The sequence below is a fragment of the Apium graveolens genome, chromosome 11, assembly GCF_009905375.1.
Source record: "Apium graveolens cultivar Ventura chromosome 11, ASM990537v1, whole genome shotgun sequence".
NCBI classification, from domain to species: Eukaryota; Viridiplantae; Streptophyta; class Magnoliopsida; order Apiales; family Apiaceae; genus Apium; species Apium graveolens.
In genome coordinates, this window is record NC_133657.1 from 205,747,341 (window position 1) to 205,766,022 (window position 18,682).

General features: G+C 35.8%; 3 protein-coding genes across 3 annotated transcripts; 2 read left to right on the forward strand and 1 right to left on the reverse strand.

Moving 5' to 3' along the window:
- Positions 1–5,297: 5,297 nt before the first annotated feature.
- On the reverse strand, positions 5,298–6,383 carry LOC141696595 (putative F-box protein At3g23260). Its single transcript, XM_074500718.1, has 2 exons — positions 5,889–6,383; positions 5,298–5,798 (listed from the first exon to the last, which is right to left on the reverse strand). Exons 1-2 carry the CDS (start codon positions 6,381–6,383, stop codon positions 5,298–5,300), a joined length of 996 nt encoding a protein of 331 aa, XP_074356819.1.
- Positions 6,384–8,344: 1,961 nt separating this feature from the next.
- Positions 8,345–11,656, forward strand: LOC141698284 (uncharacterized). The gene is made up of 7 exons (XM_074502954.1): positions 8,345–8,677; positions 9,712–9,882; positions 10,066–10,230; positions 10,312–10,476; positions 10,637–10,771; positions 11,046–11,143; positions 11,230–11,656. The coding sequence occupies exons 1-7, from the start codon at positions 8,498–8,500 to the stop codon at positions 11,417–11,419; spliced, it is 1,104 nt and encodes a 367-aa protein (XP_074359055.1). The 5' UTR covers positions 8,345–8,497; the 3' UTR covers positions 11,420–11,656.
- An 845-nt stretch (positions 11,657–12,501) lies between these two features.
- Positions 12,502–14,397, forward strand: LOC141698522 (uncharacterized). The gene has a single exon (XM_074503227.1). The coding sequence runs from the start codon at positions 12,994–12,996 to the stop codon at positions 14,353–14,355; it is 1,362 nt and encodes a 453-aa protein (XP_074359328.1). The 5' UTR covers positions 12,502–12,993; the 3' UTR covers positions 14,356–14,397.
- Positions 14,398–18,682: the final 4,285 nt, after the last annotated feature.

Here is an 18,682-nt window from a genome sequence, read left to right on the forward strand (position 1 = left end):
TTTATGGCATGCTAGATTAGGACATGTAAATTATGACACTTTACGACGTTTAAGTGCAAAAGAATACATACCTAAACTTACTATCGATCCAAAACATAAGTGTGAGACTTGTGTTGAGGCAAAATTAACGAGATCATCATTTAAACGTGTGGAAAGGAACACCAAAGTGCTAGACCTAATACATAGCGACATATGTGATTTAAAATTCGCTCCAACAAGAGGAAGAAACAAGTATTTTATTACATTCATTGATGATTGTACAAAATACTGCTATGTATATTTGTTGAAAAGCAAAGACGAAGCTATAGATAAATTTAAAATCTATAAGGAAGAAGTTGAGACACAACAAACTGAGAAAATCAAAACGATACGAAGTGATCGTGGAGGTGAATATGTTGAACCGTTTGGGGAATTCTGTTCACAACATGGTATAATCCATGAGGTCACTGCACCATACTCCCCTCAGTCAAATGGTGTGGCTGAAAGGAAGAATCGCACTCTGAAAGAGATGATGAATGCGATGTTGTTAAGCTCTGGGCTCCCACAATCGATGTGGGGAGAAGCCATCTTAAGCGCAAATAATATTTTAAATATTACGATGCGCAAGAATAAGGATGTAAGTCCTTATGAAATGTGGAAGAAAAAGAAACCAAGTTACCAACACCTGAAAGTGTGGGGGTGCCTTGCAAAGGTACTGATCCCTACACCGAAGAAGGTGAAGATAGGTCCTAAGACTGTGGATTGTGTCTTCATCGGATATCCTCCACACAGCACTGCATATCGGTTTCTTGTTCATGAATCCAAGATTCCTGATATTCAAAAGAATACCATTATGGAATCAAGGAATGCCTCATTTTTTGAGACGATGTTTCCCTGTAATCCAGGAAACCAACAACCTACGACGTCTAAACGATCTCATGAGTCTGTAGATGACGATAATGAGAGTGACGAAAGTGAAGACAAATATGTGGGGGTAGTGAGAAGGAGCAAAAGACAACGAACGGAGAAATCCTATGGGTCTGATTTTATGACCTATTTGCTCGAAGAAGGTGACCCAAAAACTTATAAGGAGGCGGTTACCTCACCTGATGGGCCTATGTGGAAAGAGGCCATCAAGAATGAAGTTGATTCAATTATGCAAAATCATACTTGGGAATTAGTGGACTTGCCAACTGGTTGTAAACCATTAGGTAGCAAGTGGGTTTTCAAGAAGAAGTTGAAAACTGATGGCACTATTGATAAGTATAAGGCCAGACTTGTAATTAAAGGATACAAGCAACAAAAAGGCCTTGATTACTTTGATACATATTCTCCTGTAACGAGAATAACGTCCATAAGGATGATGTTTGCTATTGCTGCAATGCGTAATCTAAATGTACATCAAATGGATGTGAAAACAGCTTTCCTAAATGGAGACATAGATGAAGAAATCTATATGGAACAACCTGAAGGGTTTGTTGTCCCAGGACAAGAAAGGAAAGTTTGTAGATTGGTGAAATCATTGTATGGTTTGAAACAAGCGCCTATGAAATGGCATGAAAAATTTGATGAGGTCGTGCGGGCCAATGGTTTCAAAATCAATGAATGTGATAGCTGTGCCTATTACAAGGATAACGAGAACAGCTATGTCAAGGAGAATGACAATGGCTATGTCATGATGACACTATATGTAGATGATCTACTTATTGCTGGAAGCAATGATAAAGTTATCAAATCTACAAAGGACATGTTGAAATCAAGGTTCGACATGAAAGATATGGGACTAGCAAATGTAATTCTGGGAATTCAAATTTCTAGAACATCAGAGGGTCTCGCATTAAGTCAACCACATTATGTTGACAAGATCCTTGAGAAGTTTCTTAAGGATGACTTTGAGAAAGCTAGGACACCTGTGGATATGACTTTGCACCTATCCAAGAACAAAGGTGTAGCTGTTTCCCAATTGGAATACTTGAGGATAATTGGTAGTCTGATGTACCTCATGAGTTGTACAAAACCAGACATTGCATACTCAATTAGCAAGTTGAGTAGGTTTACGAGTAATCCGGGAGCTGATCACTGGAAAGCGATTATAAGGGTACTAAGGTACTTGAGGGGAACTCGAGACTATGGACTGCACTATGGCAGATACCCAGCAGTATTAGAAGGATATACTGACGCAAATTGGATATCTAGCAAGAAAGCACTTAAGTCTACGAGTGGCTATGTGTTTACATTAGCTGGAGCGGCAATATCATGGAAATCCTCAAAACAAACGGTGATAACTCATTCCACGATGGAAGCTGAATTTGTGGCACTAGATAAATGCGCCGAAGAGGCTGAATATCTACGTCAGTTTCTGGAGGATATTCCAAGATGGCCAAAGCCTGTAACTGCAATAGGGATTCACTGTGATAGTCAATCCGCTATTGGCAGAGCACAGAGCACGATGTATAATGGAAAGTCTCGTCATATACGACGACGACACAGTTCCATTAGACAATTGATCTCAACCGGAATTATCACTATTGACTATATACCGTCAAAGAATAATATCGCGGATCCACTAACCAAAGGGTTATCAAGAGAAGTGGTTGAGAAATCATCGAGAGGGATGGGCCTTAAGCCTATTGCTTAACGGCATCATGGTGGACACCCAACCATTGCTGACTGGAGATCCCAAGAATTTGGTTCAATGGGACAACTAAATCATGATGACCAAATCACTGTGGGGGTAACCCCTGGCCTGTTCCTATGATGAGGAAACAGTGAGACCCGTAAGGTACGAGGTTAAGCTTTGAGCCTTTAATGATCTTTGATGAATACATGGAGCTCAGGAGTGAACGCATGGAATTCAGTTGAGTAAACGCGGGTTACTCTATAAGATAAAGGTCACCTATGTGGGAGAGAAGTGGGGCCGCTTCAAAGGAGAATTGCGAGGCACAATTCTTTAGAAACTTCTGCAGAACCAGGACGATGATCCATGGCCAAAATGGACATACTCATGAGAGCTGAACGAGTCAGAAACGATATAGTGATAAGTATATCATCGTTTACATAAACGGTCGAACAGTTCAAGGACAAGCACGTCTACTGTCTACCAGTAAAGTCGGTATGCTTACTCGAGCGAAGGTTCAAGGAGCATTCTCTACCTATCGTATGCTATATCTGATCGAAGAAACTATCACCAAGTCAAACTCCGTGTCTGTCTGTCTGTCTGGTGTGTGCTACTAAGATCACCAATCTCACCCATGTGGGGGATTGTTGGAAAATATGGGTATAAGTCCCATATTGGTAAGTCATATTTTTGAGCATTATGACTAAAAGATGTGTGAGATATGATGATATTCTCTTAATAATGGAAATTATTATTTTCCATTAGAATTTGGCTCAAATATTATGGCATAAATTAATTTGATTTTGTTTCAGATTAATTGATATGGTGTATGTCTTGATATATTTAATCTGATTCTGTTTCAGATTATTTATGGAATAGAGTAGCTTGCAAGTATTACACCGATTCCATAATTAATGATATTTAATTATGGAAAAGAGTAGCGCACAGGTCTATCTACACCTATATAAACACCTCTAAGGCGTTAGGGTTAGACACACCAAAAACATATTCGCCTCTAAACACAAATCTCTCTCTCGGTGATAGTTTCGTGCCCGTTCAAGCTCGCTGAAGGTGCTCGTTATCCGTAACGCCGCCGCTACCTCGTTTTATCCTGGGAGGCTATCGACTCGCACATACGGTGAGAGGCGAAATAGCTTTAAGGAGACAGTTTCAACTGGACTCGAGGATCTCTCTTCTGTTTATATCTTTTCTTCCTCCGTTTGATTTCGTTTACTCACGCACACACTTGTTTGATTATTTGTATTAATCGCAGATTGTTTTCACAGTTCTTTACTCTGTTCTAGCTCTGGTTCCCTTCTCATCATAGCACTGTGTTTTCATATAAGTGTTTTACACACAAATGCCTAAAAGAAACTCATGTAATGTGTCACAACAAAAGCTCATTTGAATGACTTTATATGCAACAAATCTGAAGTTAATGCAGTAACCAACACATTTGTGCAATTTACTAGCCCCAGCATCTTGTAACAAACACAGAGGTTGCAGTGATGCCGATTAACTCAAATATTTCCTCCTCGAAAACCATAAATCTGACAAGCAACATCAGTATATTGTTGGATGAAGTACTGTACTGCCATACAAAACGTAACGATAAATCTGAATTTTTATTCTACTTATATTTCGGTTTACTGCATTTCTGTACTCATTAAGTTAACACAAGTTCAGCAGATGATGCAGTGGCCGAGAAGCTCAGCTACTGCAGAAATGGTGCCAGCTAATGGAACAATTCCTAGCATTCACCGCTCTTTATTCAATGTTTTCCGAATTTGAATCACACTGCAACTTTAAGACAAGGATACTTCCTGCCTTATTTGCAGGCACTATATTTCCGAGGAAAGATCAAATGAGGCCAAAACTGCCTTCTTCACAGTAATAAGCTATTTCAGTGCACTGGCGACATGTACCAAGAAGATTAGTTTGATACTTTAGCAGAAAAGATAAGGGACTGTATGAATCAAACGCAACATTTAAGACTCAAAGGAATTGTCTGCAACTATGGAGTTTCTGCAATTGTAAAGGAATTTAAGACTCAAATAACGAGACTCTTGCTACAAGTGTATGCTCTAGGTTCACACATTATGAGTTGAGTACTTTATCACACCAGTCTTCGTACAACCAATTATACTTATGATCTATGGAGCAACAGAATCCTTACACTCAAATATGGAACATACCATCAAGCGATGAAATTGTGCTAATTTCTCACTTTGCATAGTAAACGAAACAATAGTGATCTTTTGGTCTACATGATTGTGATTCATTATCCTAAAAGGGGATCCCTTGAAAATTGTAAGATTTTAATTCATTCGTATTTTTATTCATATGCAATTTGAGGTTTTTTTATTGCTCACATTGTTAGCTAGGTTTCTTGTCCATTTCTATACTGTAAAGATTATAACACAAGAGTAGTGTCTGTGCTTGAGTATCTGATGAGTGATAACTAGCAAATCTCGGGACAGCACAGACTGATGCAACGATATAGTAGGCAATGCATTATGACTCTTATAATTTAGGATTCGAAAGCCAAAATACAATTCTGTAAATACTAGCTTCTAGGCCAACACCTTAAGCAAATTAGGACAAAAGAGCACATACAGGTTTTTAGGAAATTCAACAGTTAAAAAGTCATATATAAGGATACCTGCAGTTTTTGCCCTTTATTCTGCTAGCTCCTGCTAGGCTAATTCAAATTTACAAGACTCTCGCTGTAATTGTAAATTGTTGGTCTGACCACTAAGAGTTGAGTAGGCGTCACCACTTCATTCACAGAGTCATATACGACTAGTCTATAAAAAATATCTCCCACAAAGTCACCATTCTTCAGACATGCCGATATTCTGAACTTTGGATTCGGGATAGTGAACTTCTTAATCCAACCATTGTCATCATCTAGTGTCCAGATGTTTATGTCTTCATCAAGGGACCGTGCTGCAACAGCAACAGCAACAGATTCCTTAAACTCAATTATGTTAACTATTGATGAATATCTATGGCACATACCATCAGGCAATGAAATTGTGCTAAATTTCTCACTTTGCATATTAAAGGAAATCATAGCTAACTGTTGGTCAACAGGATTTTGTTCTATTATCCAGTAAGGTGATCCCTTCACAGTCGCGGGATGAAGGTCATAAGATTCGTACTTGTGAACTCTAAACTTTAAGTCCACCTTAATTTCTTTCTAAGCATTCCAAGAAATCTTGCTCTTATTCAACGAGTACACCTGGACTCGACTAACATAAGAAAGAGTGTTTGTTACAATCATCACAACCTTGTAGTCACTGCTGGAAAGATCAAAACCAAAACCGATAGAAACACCGTGATAATAATAATTGTATTTGTTGATAATATGGGTATAGTCATTGATGTCCTTCAGCTGTCTAGTAGCAGGGTTCCAAAGGTATAATCTTCTCTTTAGTCTTTGTCTTTGGCGCTTGTAAGAAAGGCAAATCAGACCGTTACATGATCCAACAATATTTAATCCGTCATAAGCACGAGGTTTATTGAGTTTCAAAGGGAGCTTGAAATCATTAGCAATATCGAGGAAATTTTTGTTGATGAGACAAAGTGTATGTTGAGAATTGTTATGTGCGATGAAAGAATGATTTTCAGGGTTAGTCGAGGTGCGAACCATGTGGAGTTCTACAAAGTAAGAGTTTAAGATATGTGATCTCCATGACTTGCATACAGATTTGCAACGCAGAATAAATTTGACTGGTAATCGTGCTAAAATATCAAAGATCATATCGTCAGGCAACTTATCCATGTTCCCCAACAATTTACAATATGTTTTGATGATTGCAAGTAAAACCTCTTCTTATAGGGTTCATTACTTGATGCCCAATCTGTTGTTTTTCTTTCCTTTTTTAATACAGTGACTATCAAATCAAGCCCAATATGCAGCCCAGTCCATTTTGGTTATTGTTATTAACCACCACAATATCGATCAATAACAGTTACTAAGTTTGTTTTTGTTTTAGGCCCGTTTGGTATTGCTACAATAGTTTTTTGCTGAAAAACTGTAGAAATGTGTTTTGTAAATTCTAAAAACTGTTGTCTGAAAAAACGTTTTTGTCTAAATGCTGTTATCAAAAATATGTTCTCATACTTTTAGAAAAAATTGTTTTCAGCTTTTGCACGAATGAACTATCAGTTTCACCATCAAAATTTCTCAAAAACATTATTTTTATATATTATATCTCAAAATATGCTTAAATTAAAAAAAAATAACAAACACTCATCTAATTTTCCTGACATCACTTTTTTCACCGGCATTTTTTTTATCACAGTACAACAGCTTTCAACAGCAATACCAAATGGAGCTTTAGACCGTGAACCATCCATCACCTAGGCCAATAATCCCTGCATGCTCAAAATAATGGTTGATTAAGAGTGTGTTTGGTATTGGTGTTGGTGACAGTAGCAACAGCGCCGCTGAAAAACAGTTAAAAAACTGTTTGGTAAAATTTTAAAAGCTGTTTTTCAAAAAAGTGTTTTTGGCCTAAAAGCTGCTGTTACAAAAATCCCCGTGCTTTTAGAAAAAGTTGTTTTTCACCTTTTACGGGAAGCAGATGTTGATTTCATCATCAAACCTTACCAATAGCATTATTATTTTTAACTTTTTGCATCAAAACATGTACATATCAAAAAATTTACCAAACGGTCATTTGATTTTTACAACAATACTTTTTTCAACGACACTTTTTCTAACATCACAATAATTTTTAACGGCAATTCCAAACAGAGCCTCAAACTCGAGTTTACATCTGCAAGACTCACAAAAACTGAGGATAATGTATATGACTTACCTGATGACTAATATTAGGAAGTGCAACTTTTAAATACTGGAAGAGCCCAGGAATAAGGAGGGTCTCTGAATCGCGAGAAGAAACCTGTTCTCTGTCAGACTGGTTTATCCGCTTGAGCTCCTTCGATTACAGAGGTTTTTCCAGGAGGTGCATGCTATGATACTCGGACTCTTCATTTTACCTTGGAGTACCCGTGTCGGACATTCGACCCTTGGACATGGACACTCGAACCCGGACACTTATTTTAGGCCAAAAATATGTATATTTTTTAAAATATTTCCGAGTCCGATACTTGAACACGTGTTCACGTCGGACACTTCTGAGATGTGGTAGCATCATAGTTCTGCGCAATCATCAGATTTACTAATCCTTCATCTCCTTGAAGATGAACAACATAACGACCGAAATACATTTCTGGACTGCTCTGGATTCCTCGTTCGAAATCACTGCTTGAAGAAGTGTTGGGGTTTCTGAGCAACCTCTTTAATCTTGTGCAGGTGTATCATAACAGAGAACCAAAAACACTCGCAAGGAAGAATCTGTCATCTTGAACTAGAAATCGACGACATAGGGATAAATATCAAAATCGTCGAACACTCATTTTATTCAAATATATTAAATTAATCACCCATTCAAAAAATATCAAAATCGTTGTCGCTCATTTAAATTAACAAGGTACTTTTTTTTCCGCTAATTAACAGGTACTTATATATATATGGTTCTCTTTATAAATTATTGACTTTTTTTCTCATCCTCTTGTATTGGTACTAATTACTAATGACAGTTTATCCCCTAATTTTGCTTTATAATTTTACAATTCTTACCATACATGTAAGTCTCAATCAGAGATTGTAGGGTAACAGTAACTTGTTAAATGGGTAATTAATATTAATTTTCAATATCTATTCCAGTCTAACAATAGTGGATACTGGATAAGAGAGAGACTTGGGAGAGAGTGGGAGAGACTTGGGGGGAGAGAGAGAGAAGGATATATATATATATATATATATATATAGAGAGAGAGAGAGAGAGAGAGAGAGAGAGAGAGAGAGAGAGATCACAACAAGGTGAAATGGAGGTAGTAAGATATGGAATTATAGGTGTAGGAATGATGGGAAGAGAACATTTGTTGAATCTTTATCATCTCAGCAAATCACAACAAGGTGTTTGTGTTGTTTGTATTGCTGATCCTCATCTCCCTTCTCAACAACTTGCCATCAATCTTGCTCACTCCCTCAATTTCTCTCTCAAGGTACTGCACACACACACACTGTGTTTTTATGCCTAGCCCATTTCTTGTTTTGCTATAGTTCATAAATTTATAGTCAGTGGAGTAGTGACCCAAGTTTTTGATTTCTGAGTTATTGACTTGTCTAACGAATATCAAGAAAATAAAGTTATCATCTTTAGTGGTTTTTATGTACACATACTGTAAATTATTGAGAATGTCCAAGAAAAGTAAACCCCAGATTGAAAGTCAACATAAAGATCAATTTTATAGCCCGAGATATCACATTATTGCATCTTTTTGGTACATAACATCAGTGGCGGAACTAGAAATTTGCGAGAAGGGGGTAAAGTTTGAGTTTTTTGGTTGGGAATTCCAAGTGAATGGGAAATTCAGAAAAAAAATTAAGAATTTTTGCAAAAATTTGCGAGGAGCGGCAAAGTTATGATTCATATCATTATTGTTTTAAACTCTGTTACTACGAAAGTCAGTGAGTTTGGGGATTAGTAAAAAAAGTACAGACTCAAGGGGATAACAATGTGAAATCTAGTTTCTAAAGTAAGGGGAAAGGACAATGCGAATTGGGAAACAAGGAAGGAATGCAAAAGAAGGAAGAACGAGTGTCTTTTAGGATTTAACTCCACGACATTATGCAAAAAGTCTCCTACAGACCATTTTTACAACATTGAGTGCCAACTACAGAACCAAGGGGGCTCGCTTCCGCTAGATTTGCCACTGCCTTCCGTACATGTCTTAACATTATATCTCATGGTACTTGCCAATGATAGATGGTTTCTAATTGTAAATGATTTTGCTAGAACCTTAATTCTGTGTACAAATGAAAGTTAGTGATTTGTTAGACCTTCTGCTGATAGCTAAACTCGACATGAATTTTTGTATTCCTTCTGCTGTATTAGCTTATTTGTCCACATCAGCTTTGGATATTCTCTATGTTCACATGTAAGCATCCTAGATCTGAAGTCCAGTGTAAGTGTATTGGTTAATGGTTATCACCGGCTTAAAATATGTGTTATTTACATAGTGAGAGTTTTTTAAAGGTTTTTTCAGGACATCAGGAGCTGTTAGAAAGCGGACTCTGTGATGTGGTTATTGTTTCAACTCCGAACATGACTCATTGCAATATCCTTATGGATATCATTAGCCATCCAAAACCTCACCATGTGCTAGTTGAGAAGCCTCTCTGCACCACCGTAGCTGACTGTCAAAAGGTTAGTTATATAGTGTGTTTGTACTTCACTATGACCAATTCAAAGTTAAACTAGCTTTCGCGTACATGTATACTTTTCTGTGTACCATTTTTGCTTCATGTGTAAGGAATTTTTTTTGTTGCCAACTCATGTAGCTTCCTGGGAAGTCCAGTTTTTGAAGTATCATAATATATCTAATCTCAGGTCGTAGAGGCTTCTAAAAGGAGATCTGATATGCTGGTTCAAGTTGGACTGGAGTACAGATACATGCCGCCTGTTGCTAAGCTGATAGACATAGTTAAAAGTGGAACACTAGGACGGGTGAAAATGGTGTCATTTCGGGAGCATAGATTTCCATTTTTAATAAAGGTAAAAACTGTAATAATGATATATGTTATTTAGTAATGTCCACTTTTACTGGAAAGTGTTGCTAGCTCATGCTTTTGGCAGGTCAACAACTGGAACAGGTTCAATCGTAATAGTGGGGGAACGCTGGTTGAAAAATGTTGCCACTTTTTTGATCTCATGAGGCTGTTTGTTGGTGCACATCCTATCCGTGTAATGGCTTCTGGAGCAATTGACGTTAACCATAAAGATGAAGTATATGATGGAGAGGTAATCTTACTTTTCTGAACCAATATAGGTTTTGTCAATTAGTTTTATGTATTGGATTTGCCTGAAAAAGGTTAAAATGATATCTGTAATGGTCTATTTCCACGCATCATGTCAGGTCTGAAGAAGTAATGACCTAAAATGCATAATCATACTCTTGCAGGTACCTGATATAATTGACAATGCATACGTAATTGTTGAATTTGATAATGGATCACGTGGCATGCTTGACCTTTGTATGTTTGCGGAAGGCAGTAAAAATGAGCAAGAAATATCTGTCGTTGGTGATATTGGGAAGGTAAATATCTCAGCCTGGTAAACTATTAGATTAACAATTCCTCCAGTGTTTCAATCCTCAGCGTCAAGTGATCATGTTTAGGAATGCTATGTGGTAACTGTTAAATATATGATCCTATTGGGGCCTTCCTCTAATACCTTAAGGTTTTAGATGAGCTAGTTACTCTTCAGTAACCACAACTCCGTTTCAGTACATTCATCTATTAACATTTTATTCTCCTCTTTGGCATTTTTCTGTGTCATAATTACCGTGACTGAATTTTTTTGTTCCACAGGGCGAGGCGCTTGTTCCAGAAAATATCGTGCGGTTTGGTATTCGAAAGAATGGAAGAGATGGAGTTCAGACCCTAAAGGCTGTAGATGGCCGAATAAAGTCTGGTTCTAACTTCTAACTCATCATCATCATGTTATCATAAAATTTGACTCTTTCAAGTTGATATTCAACTTTTTGCTTGTTAGATACGACGGCCTACATCATGGTTCTAGCTATCTGGAACACCTTAATTTCTTGGCTGCAATCAAGGCAAAAGGCTCAGAACCTCCAGCCGTAGATTTGAATGATGGTTTGATTTCAGTAGCTATAGGAGTTGCAGCACAGCTTTCTATCGAGAAGGGCCGATTTGTTACAATCGAAGAGGTTACTGGCTAACATAGTCTCTCCTTCCATCTGTCATTGCTGCATTCTTGTTTTCTGCAAGTTTGTTGTTTCTGTGACAAAGTACATGTCAAGCTTTCTTTGGCCTCCATTGTAAATCTAAAATATGAAGTTGAAAAGCCTGGAAAGGAAACAGAAAGGGACACAAGAACACTATCAAAATCTGAATCTGCATGTAAAAATTTGTTATTAGCTTTTTATTTTTCTCAAATTTACTTAGGACTTGTGATCTTTTTTACCTGTTTTTCTTGTATTCGTTTCTCAAATTTAAAATATGATTTTTTTTAGGTTTTTTTTGAAAAATACCCATGTCCAAAAATATTTTTGCAAATATACTGTCATTTTTTAAAAAAAATTGTAAAAATACTCTTTTACTTGCAAAAATACCATTTTTCAGTTTTTTTTTCAAAAATACCGTTTTTTGCAACTCGAATCAACTAGATTTAACCTTCGACGAGTTTCTGCAACCGCATACAACCTTAATGCAACAAAAAAAACTCGATTCAATTAGTTGCATGTGGTGGATTTTGGGTGATTCCGTATTTTTGCAAAAAAATTCAGAAGTCAGTAAAATCGCAAAAAAACTTAAAAAAATTAGTTTTTTTGATAATTTCTCAAATTTTTAACCTGTTTCTTTAAAGATGGTAAAATATTGAAAATATGCGAAAACTTGATAAGCAAACAACCGAAAAGCCAATAATAAATTTAATTTAATTTAATTTAATTTCTTATCCAAATCGAATTCGAATTGCTCAGGACCCGCCAATTTATTTATATATCCTACTGGAATTCAAATATTAAACAAATCCATATTCTACATTGTTTCATAATCCTTCTTTTAATCCCTATATATATCATACATTGCATTAACCTCGTTACATCTCTCAGCTAAACATAATAATTTTTTTCTTGATTTTCTCTACTCTACGCAACAAGTACAGAGATACCAACAGATTTGGTGAAAGCTTGAAAACTGAAGGTTAGTCTTTTGTTTTTGCATCTAAATTTATGCATGTAGTTCGGCAATATTTTCGTATATTTTTAATCTGCATGCTTCAAGAAGATAGAATGATTAATGGATTGTTTAATGTTAAGTACTTTGTGATTATATGGTTTATGTTGGTATATTTGTTAATGTACATGCTGAATTATAAAGCCTGAGCTCTTCTTCTCAAGCTAAGTAATTGACAAAACTCGAACCCTCGACGTTTACGAGTAGACCAAAAAATCTCAACTTGCATCATGTACTTGCTTGTACTTCACTGCTGCTATTCTGCAACAGTTCTGCAACAGCATTACATGTAATATAGTTTGACGTAATAATAACATAGAATCTGTGCTGGGATCATTACAGAACATCAAAATCATATTCTGATTAGGATATGCCTGTTTAAGCTATGTTGAAGGGGTTTTTGGGTGGGGTTGGGAAAGTGTGGGATAAAAGATCAATGTGAAGCACCTGTAGAGATTAGTGTTAGTTTAATTATGTACTTTTCAATTTTTTATTTTTTAAAAAATTATTCTTTAGTAATTGTCGATTGATATGTATGTTGTAACTTTCCTTGCAGATGCTTAAAGATGATGGCAATTTGTGCATAATTTCTCATGATCTTAACTTTATGCAGATGGGTAATTTTTTAACCGGACACCCGAGATTAGGCCTCACTGTCGGTTCTTCTGATAATCAAGAAATTAAAGATCAAACTGTCGCTGATAATGATGGTATCAGAATTCTGGATGACGAGAAACGTACTGTAGATGAATGTGCAAGTGACAAGGAGTTGGGAAAACAATGTCAGCCTGGTATTGCCAAGGTGCCAAAAAGACCAAGAACTCCTCGAGTATTCATTGGACAACTGACTTATAAATCTGGAGGAGGTGCTTATGAATTTCGCAGTGCTCAGATGATCATAGACGAAAAGAATTCAAGAAAATCAGAGAAACGCCCTCTTGATGAAGGTATTGTCCCGGATGGAGCTTTTGTCAGGCAATTGACTTGTGAACCTGCAGAAGCTACTTGTCAATATGATAGTGCTCAGGTGATCATAGACGAAAAGAATTCAAAAGAATCAGAGAAACGCCCTCTTGATGAAGATATTGTCCCGGATGGAGCTTTAGTCAGGCAATTGACTTGTGAACCTGCAGAAGATACTAGTCAATATGATAGTACTCAGATGATCATAGACGAAAAGAATTCAAGACGATCTAAGAAGCGCCCTCTTGATGACGATTATGTTGTCTCTACTGATGGTAATGGAGTGGAAAGTTCTGCAAAAAGGCAAAATAATGGTGGCAAAAAGATAATGGCAGTTCGAGGAAGACAAACATCACAAGTACAAAACTATCCACCCTCTGAATTGCCTCAGAACTTGCAAGATTACATTAGCAAGTTAAACCTGGAGTCACCACTGTTGTTTGTTGCACAAAAGGTCTTATTTGCCTCTGACATACGTCGTGATCAGAATCGCCTTCTTTTGCCAAAAACCATAATCAACCCTGCCTTTTTTGAAAACTATGTCACTGATAAGGATATGAAAATGCTGATGGAAGGGAACGGTGTAGGAGTGAGTATGGTAGACAATAAAATGCATGAGTATCATACTCTAAACTTCGCGAAATGGAACATGAAATCTACTTCAAACTATGTGTTAAAAACAGGCTGGTTTGATGTGGTGAAGGACAACAAATTGGAGGAAGCTGTGCTTCAGAAGGACGATAAATCGAAAGAAGCTGCATCTTCTAAGAATGCAGTGGTGGTGGTGGTGAAGGAGGATGATAAATTGAAGTCAGATGTGGTGGTTCAGGTCTGGTGTTCTCAGAAAGAAGGAAGGCTCTGGTTTGCACTTAACATTCAAGCCATGACTGAGTGTAACTTCGTAGGCAAGACAAAAGAAGGACGTAGCATTGTTAAGAAGTTAAGATCAGACTAATCAGCTCTGTTTTATGTTCAAATTGTTCAATTAAAAGGGTAGTTTATTAATCTCATGTTGTTTTTTATGGATAAATAAATTTTGATTAATTTACTCTCTTTCCGCTCTTAAATGGTTGCATGGGTTGTAGTTGTAGATGCTCTTAGAACCAGTTTTAACAAAACATTTTATTAAGTCCAATTTACAAAGATGAATAAACAGGTTTATACAAAAAAACTATAAATATTTCAAAAAGAGCTATACTAACGGAAAAAAAGAGCATCTATCGAAAATTCATGTCAATCTATTAAATTATTCAAATTTTGATGTAAAAGATTTATAAACGGAGTTGACCATTTTGATATACACTCATCGGTCATGTTCAACTTGTCCCCGTTATTCAACTGAAAAATGTTAACACTTAGGGTCATTTGTTAACTACTATGCCATACGAAAAGTAATGAAGGAGGCATGCTGGACGGTTCATGTAACCTCATGATAAGTTTTCTCAAGTGATATCAAGCCAGTAGATCATAATGCAAAAGTATAATATATTTATATATAATACATATATAAATTTAAAAAAAGTATAAAATTAAAATTTCATGCCATATATTAATTTTATTTAACATTATACTTATATTTTTAGTTTTTAAATATGTTTATATTCAAGTAATTATGTGGATTTTAATATGAATACATTTGTCTTAAATTTATTTAATAATTTTAAATAAAACTTCCAATTATATATTTTTTATGTTTAAACTGAAAAATATTGTTTACTCTTCAAATGAATAATATTTATTCAAAATATATGTGTGTTTTCTCTTATTAAATTTTCAAAATGCGTGTAAATTGTTATTTGATTATTAGGATTAAAATACATATTAATTTTTACATATATGTAAATCAACAAATATTAGCGTTTCGAAATTTTCATATTTATTTACCAAACAGGATTAATAGTTCAGCATTCAGATTATCAATCGTTCAGAATTTTAATCGTCCAGAAAAAATGATTCAGATTTAACAAATGGCCCACCATAACACTAAATTAGTAACAGAAAGACTTTATCTTCCAAGAAAGCGAAATTATTTGAGATCGTAAATTAACTGAAATTCAATAAAAAGTTGACATGTGACACAAATAAAATTAAAATATGACAAAAACCGGTTAGACTAAATTTAAACGAATGCAATGCTCTCAGTTTTATTCAATATGTTGTTCTATTACGGTTATTATTATTTCTCTCTTTCGTAGGTTACGATCACAGAATGTTATGTAAAATGCTGCCGAGAAAAGTAATGTTATAAGATATGTTTTGTATTTTTTCTTATATACAGGTAAAATATAAAAAAAATGAGTGAAATTTGATAATAAAATTTGTAATTGTTTTGACAAAAACTGAAAAATCACTTTTCCAAAAATATATAGGATCGTATTTTCTCTAAAAAAATAATTAATTTTGTTTTGTTAGTCCTCTAAAAATAATTATTTGACTAAAAGACCTTTTCATAAAACAATTCTACATTTGATATATTTTCGGTACCAAACATGTCGTTATAAAATTAAGGGTACCCTCTTCGTACAAGTGTTTTATATTACTTTTTAGTCTACAATCACAGTTCTTGCTCATTTTAATTAACGTACTTTTTTTTACGGAAATATACGTAGAAGTAGCGAGCTCTTTGTAATTTTTGAAGAGAAATTTTTTTTTCTTCAAAAAACAAAGATTACACATATCATCACTATCAATTTTATTTGACAATATTTTTAAGGTCCGGGTTCGAATTTGGATTCAATTCATTAATAACGAATATAATTTGTATTCGTATACAAAACAAACGAATTCGAATTCTACTTTAAAATTCAAACGAATATCGAGTCGAATCTCACCATTATATATGATATTCGGTCATATTTATATAGAGTAGTTCGAATAATTTCAGAGTACTTAAATATAAATGTATTAAAGATATTCGATCTGATTTCGTTAATTATGTTCATAATATATATTACATGTCATGCATATATATATATATATATTAAAATTATATTCTATAAAATGACCACTTTTTAGTTTTGTGCTTATTTATTCGAGTATTTTTAATTTTTTACTATTATTTTAGACTATTTCGAATCCGAATATATAAAAACGAGTAATTCGGTACATAATCCAGTCAAATCGAATCATATACGAGTATTTGTATTAAAATTCGAGCCGAATATCAGTAAAGGGTAGAAATTTTAATTCGAATTCGGACCGAATCTGAACGAGTATTTATAAATTCGAGCCGAATCTGACCTTACTACTGTTTGTACCTATTCGAATTATTTTCACCCCTATTCATCACTATCAACTTTATTTTATCTTATTATTAAGAGCACATTTTTCTTATATATACATGAAAAAATTATAAAAAAAATAAATATAAAATAAATTTTAGGACGCATTTTTAATATTTATTCTAAAAAATTACAATCGGGCACAAAAACAAATACAGTTGGGGCTTTTATCTGTCTTCAGGCGTGTCTAATTTACTGTCCTAAAATTAATCTAATTTACTGTCCTAAACCTAGTGTAACCAGAAGTCCGACTTTCAGTTGTACTAGTACTACTTCTATTAAGAATAAGAGTTCATAATTTAGGGTTCTTCTTGTCACAGGACCTCTATATATACACCTAGATCATATCATCACTCCATATCTTTTTCTCCAGATTACATCTTCTTCTCGTTACGTATTTTTTTTGTCCATATATTTACATTATTTTTTGATAATTTCGTATAATTACACTTACATTCAGCCATGCAGCTGGAAAATTTGCACCCTGAGCTGCCTCAGAATTTGAAATATTATCTCCGCTACGCGAAGTTGGAGGCGCCGCTTATGTTTGTTGGCCGGAAGCGCTTGGTGATAACTCTTGGTGGCGGGGCTGCTCCTTCGACGCCGTACCTGGATCTTTCGCTGCTGTGGTGGTGTAACTGCTGTGGAGCTCCTACAAAACAACACCGGAAGGGGGGTTTGGTCCCGCGGCGCCTCCAGCGTGAGAGTAAAAACTCGCTTATGGGGAAGATGAAGATAGAAGGGAATGAGAGATGGCTGTGTGTGTATATAAGTGTGAGAAAATGATTAACTCCAAAACCTTACCTTCTTGGGCTATTCCAAGGATAGGGTTTTGAGGTTGGTACCTTTAAATCGTAGTCATTGGTTCTGGGAGCGGAGGACACCTGGCGGGAGTGGATGTTTTACACGTGTGAGTGCGAGACTGGCCGAGGAATGTTCTGAGGATCCTCTGACACGTGCCTTGATTATTCACATGATTGATGTGTGACAGTTGTTCCCATCATGTGCTTGGGCCAGTGTCTCACGTGCTGGGATTTCTCAAGGTTAGGCTTGCGGGACCGGTCTAGTCAGGACTGGTAGTGTTCAGGACTAGACTGAGTTGGGAGCCCAGGAATAGTCCTTCTAAGAGCTGTATGGAGTTAGGAGTCTAATACTAATCCTTCCAGGAGCTCTATGGAGTTAGGAGCCTAGGACTAGTCCCCACAGGAGCTGTGTGAATTTAGGAGTCTAGGGCTAGTCCTCCCAGGAGCTGTATGGAGTTAGGAGTTCGGGGTAAATCCCTTGCAGGAGCTATGTGCACTATCACTTGGCTGTCGTGGACGTCGAGCGCGACTATATGTCTTTGCCAGTAAGTACAATCAATCCAGAATTTCTGAATTATTATTTGACGGAAGAGGAGAAGGAAAAGCTGGAGACTGCGAAGGTATACGTGAATTTGGTGGACTGTAAGGGGCGTGAGTATGTTGTTCGAGAGTTGACAAAATTGGCGTCTCCGGAGTCTTGGGAGCACCTGTTGTTGACAGGCGATTGGTGGCATGTGGTATTGCAGAATGAAGTGAAGACGTTGAAGACTAGGAAGAAAGAGAAATAGAGAAAAATTGTGGTCATGAAGGATAAACATTTGGTAACATAAGTGGTGGTTCGATTCTGGTGTTTTCGGGTGCGTTCATTTTTATGGTTCGCACTCGATTTCCTATCGGAATATAAATACTAGGCAAGGCAAAAGAAGGACTTGATAAAACTTAGTAATTTAATTTGTTAGTATTAGACCTTTCAATTCTGTAAAACTTTGAATTTGTTAGTATCAGACTTTTCAATTGTGCTGCAGAGAAGTTTAATTTTCTTTGATATTTGAATGATTGGGAACTTTTGTGACGTTATATTGTTTTCTTAAATTTAAAAAACTTCATGCAATCAAGATTCAGTATTATCATTTGGACATAGTTGGACTTCCTCTTAATATGAATACTATATATTTTTTATTTCTTATATAAATAAATA

Excerpts from the sequence above, each read along its gene's own strand:
- LOC141696595 (XM_074500718.1), bottom strand. The coding sequence starts at position 6,383 with ATGGATAAGTTGCCTGACGATATGATCTTTGATATTTTAGCACGATTA. Across the intron at positions 5,799-5,888 it reads TTTCCAGCAGTGACTACAAG|AAAGAAATTAAGGTGGACTT; the intron begins GTTGTGATGATT and ends TGGAATGCTTAG.
- LOC141698284 (XM_074502954.1), top strand. The coding sequence starts at position 8,498 with ATGGAGGTAGTAAGATATGGAATTATAGGTGTAGGAATGATGGGAAGA. Across the intron at positions 8,678-9,711 it reads CCCTCAATTTCTCTCTCAAG|GTTTTTTCAGGACATCAGGA; the intron begins GTACTGCACACA and ends AGTTTTTTAAAG. Across the intron at positions 10,772-11,045 it reads TCGTTGGTGATATTGGGAAG|GGCGAGGCGCTTGTTCCAGA; the intron begins GTAAATATCTCA and ends TTTGTTCCACAG.
- LOC141698522 (XM_074503227.1), top strand. The coding sequence starts at position 12,994 with ATGCTTAAAGATGATGGCAATTTGTGCATAATTTCTCATGATCTTAAC.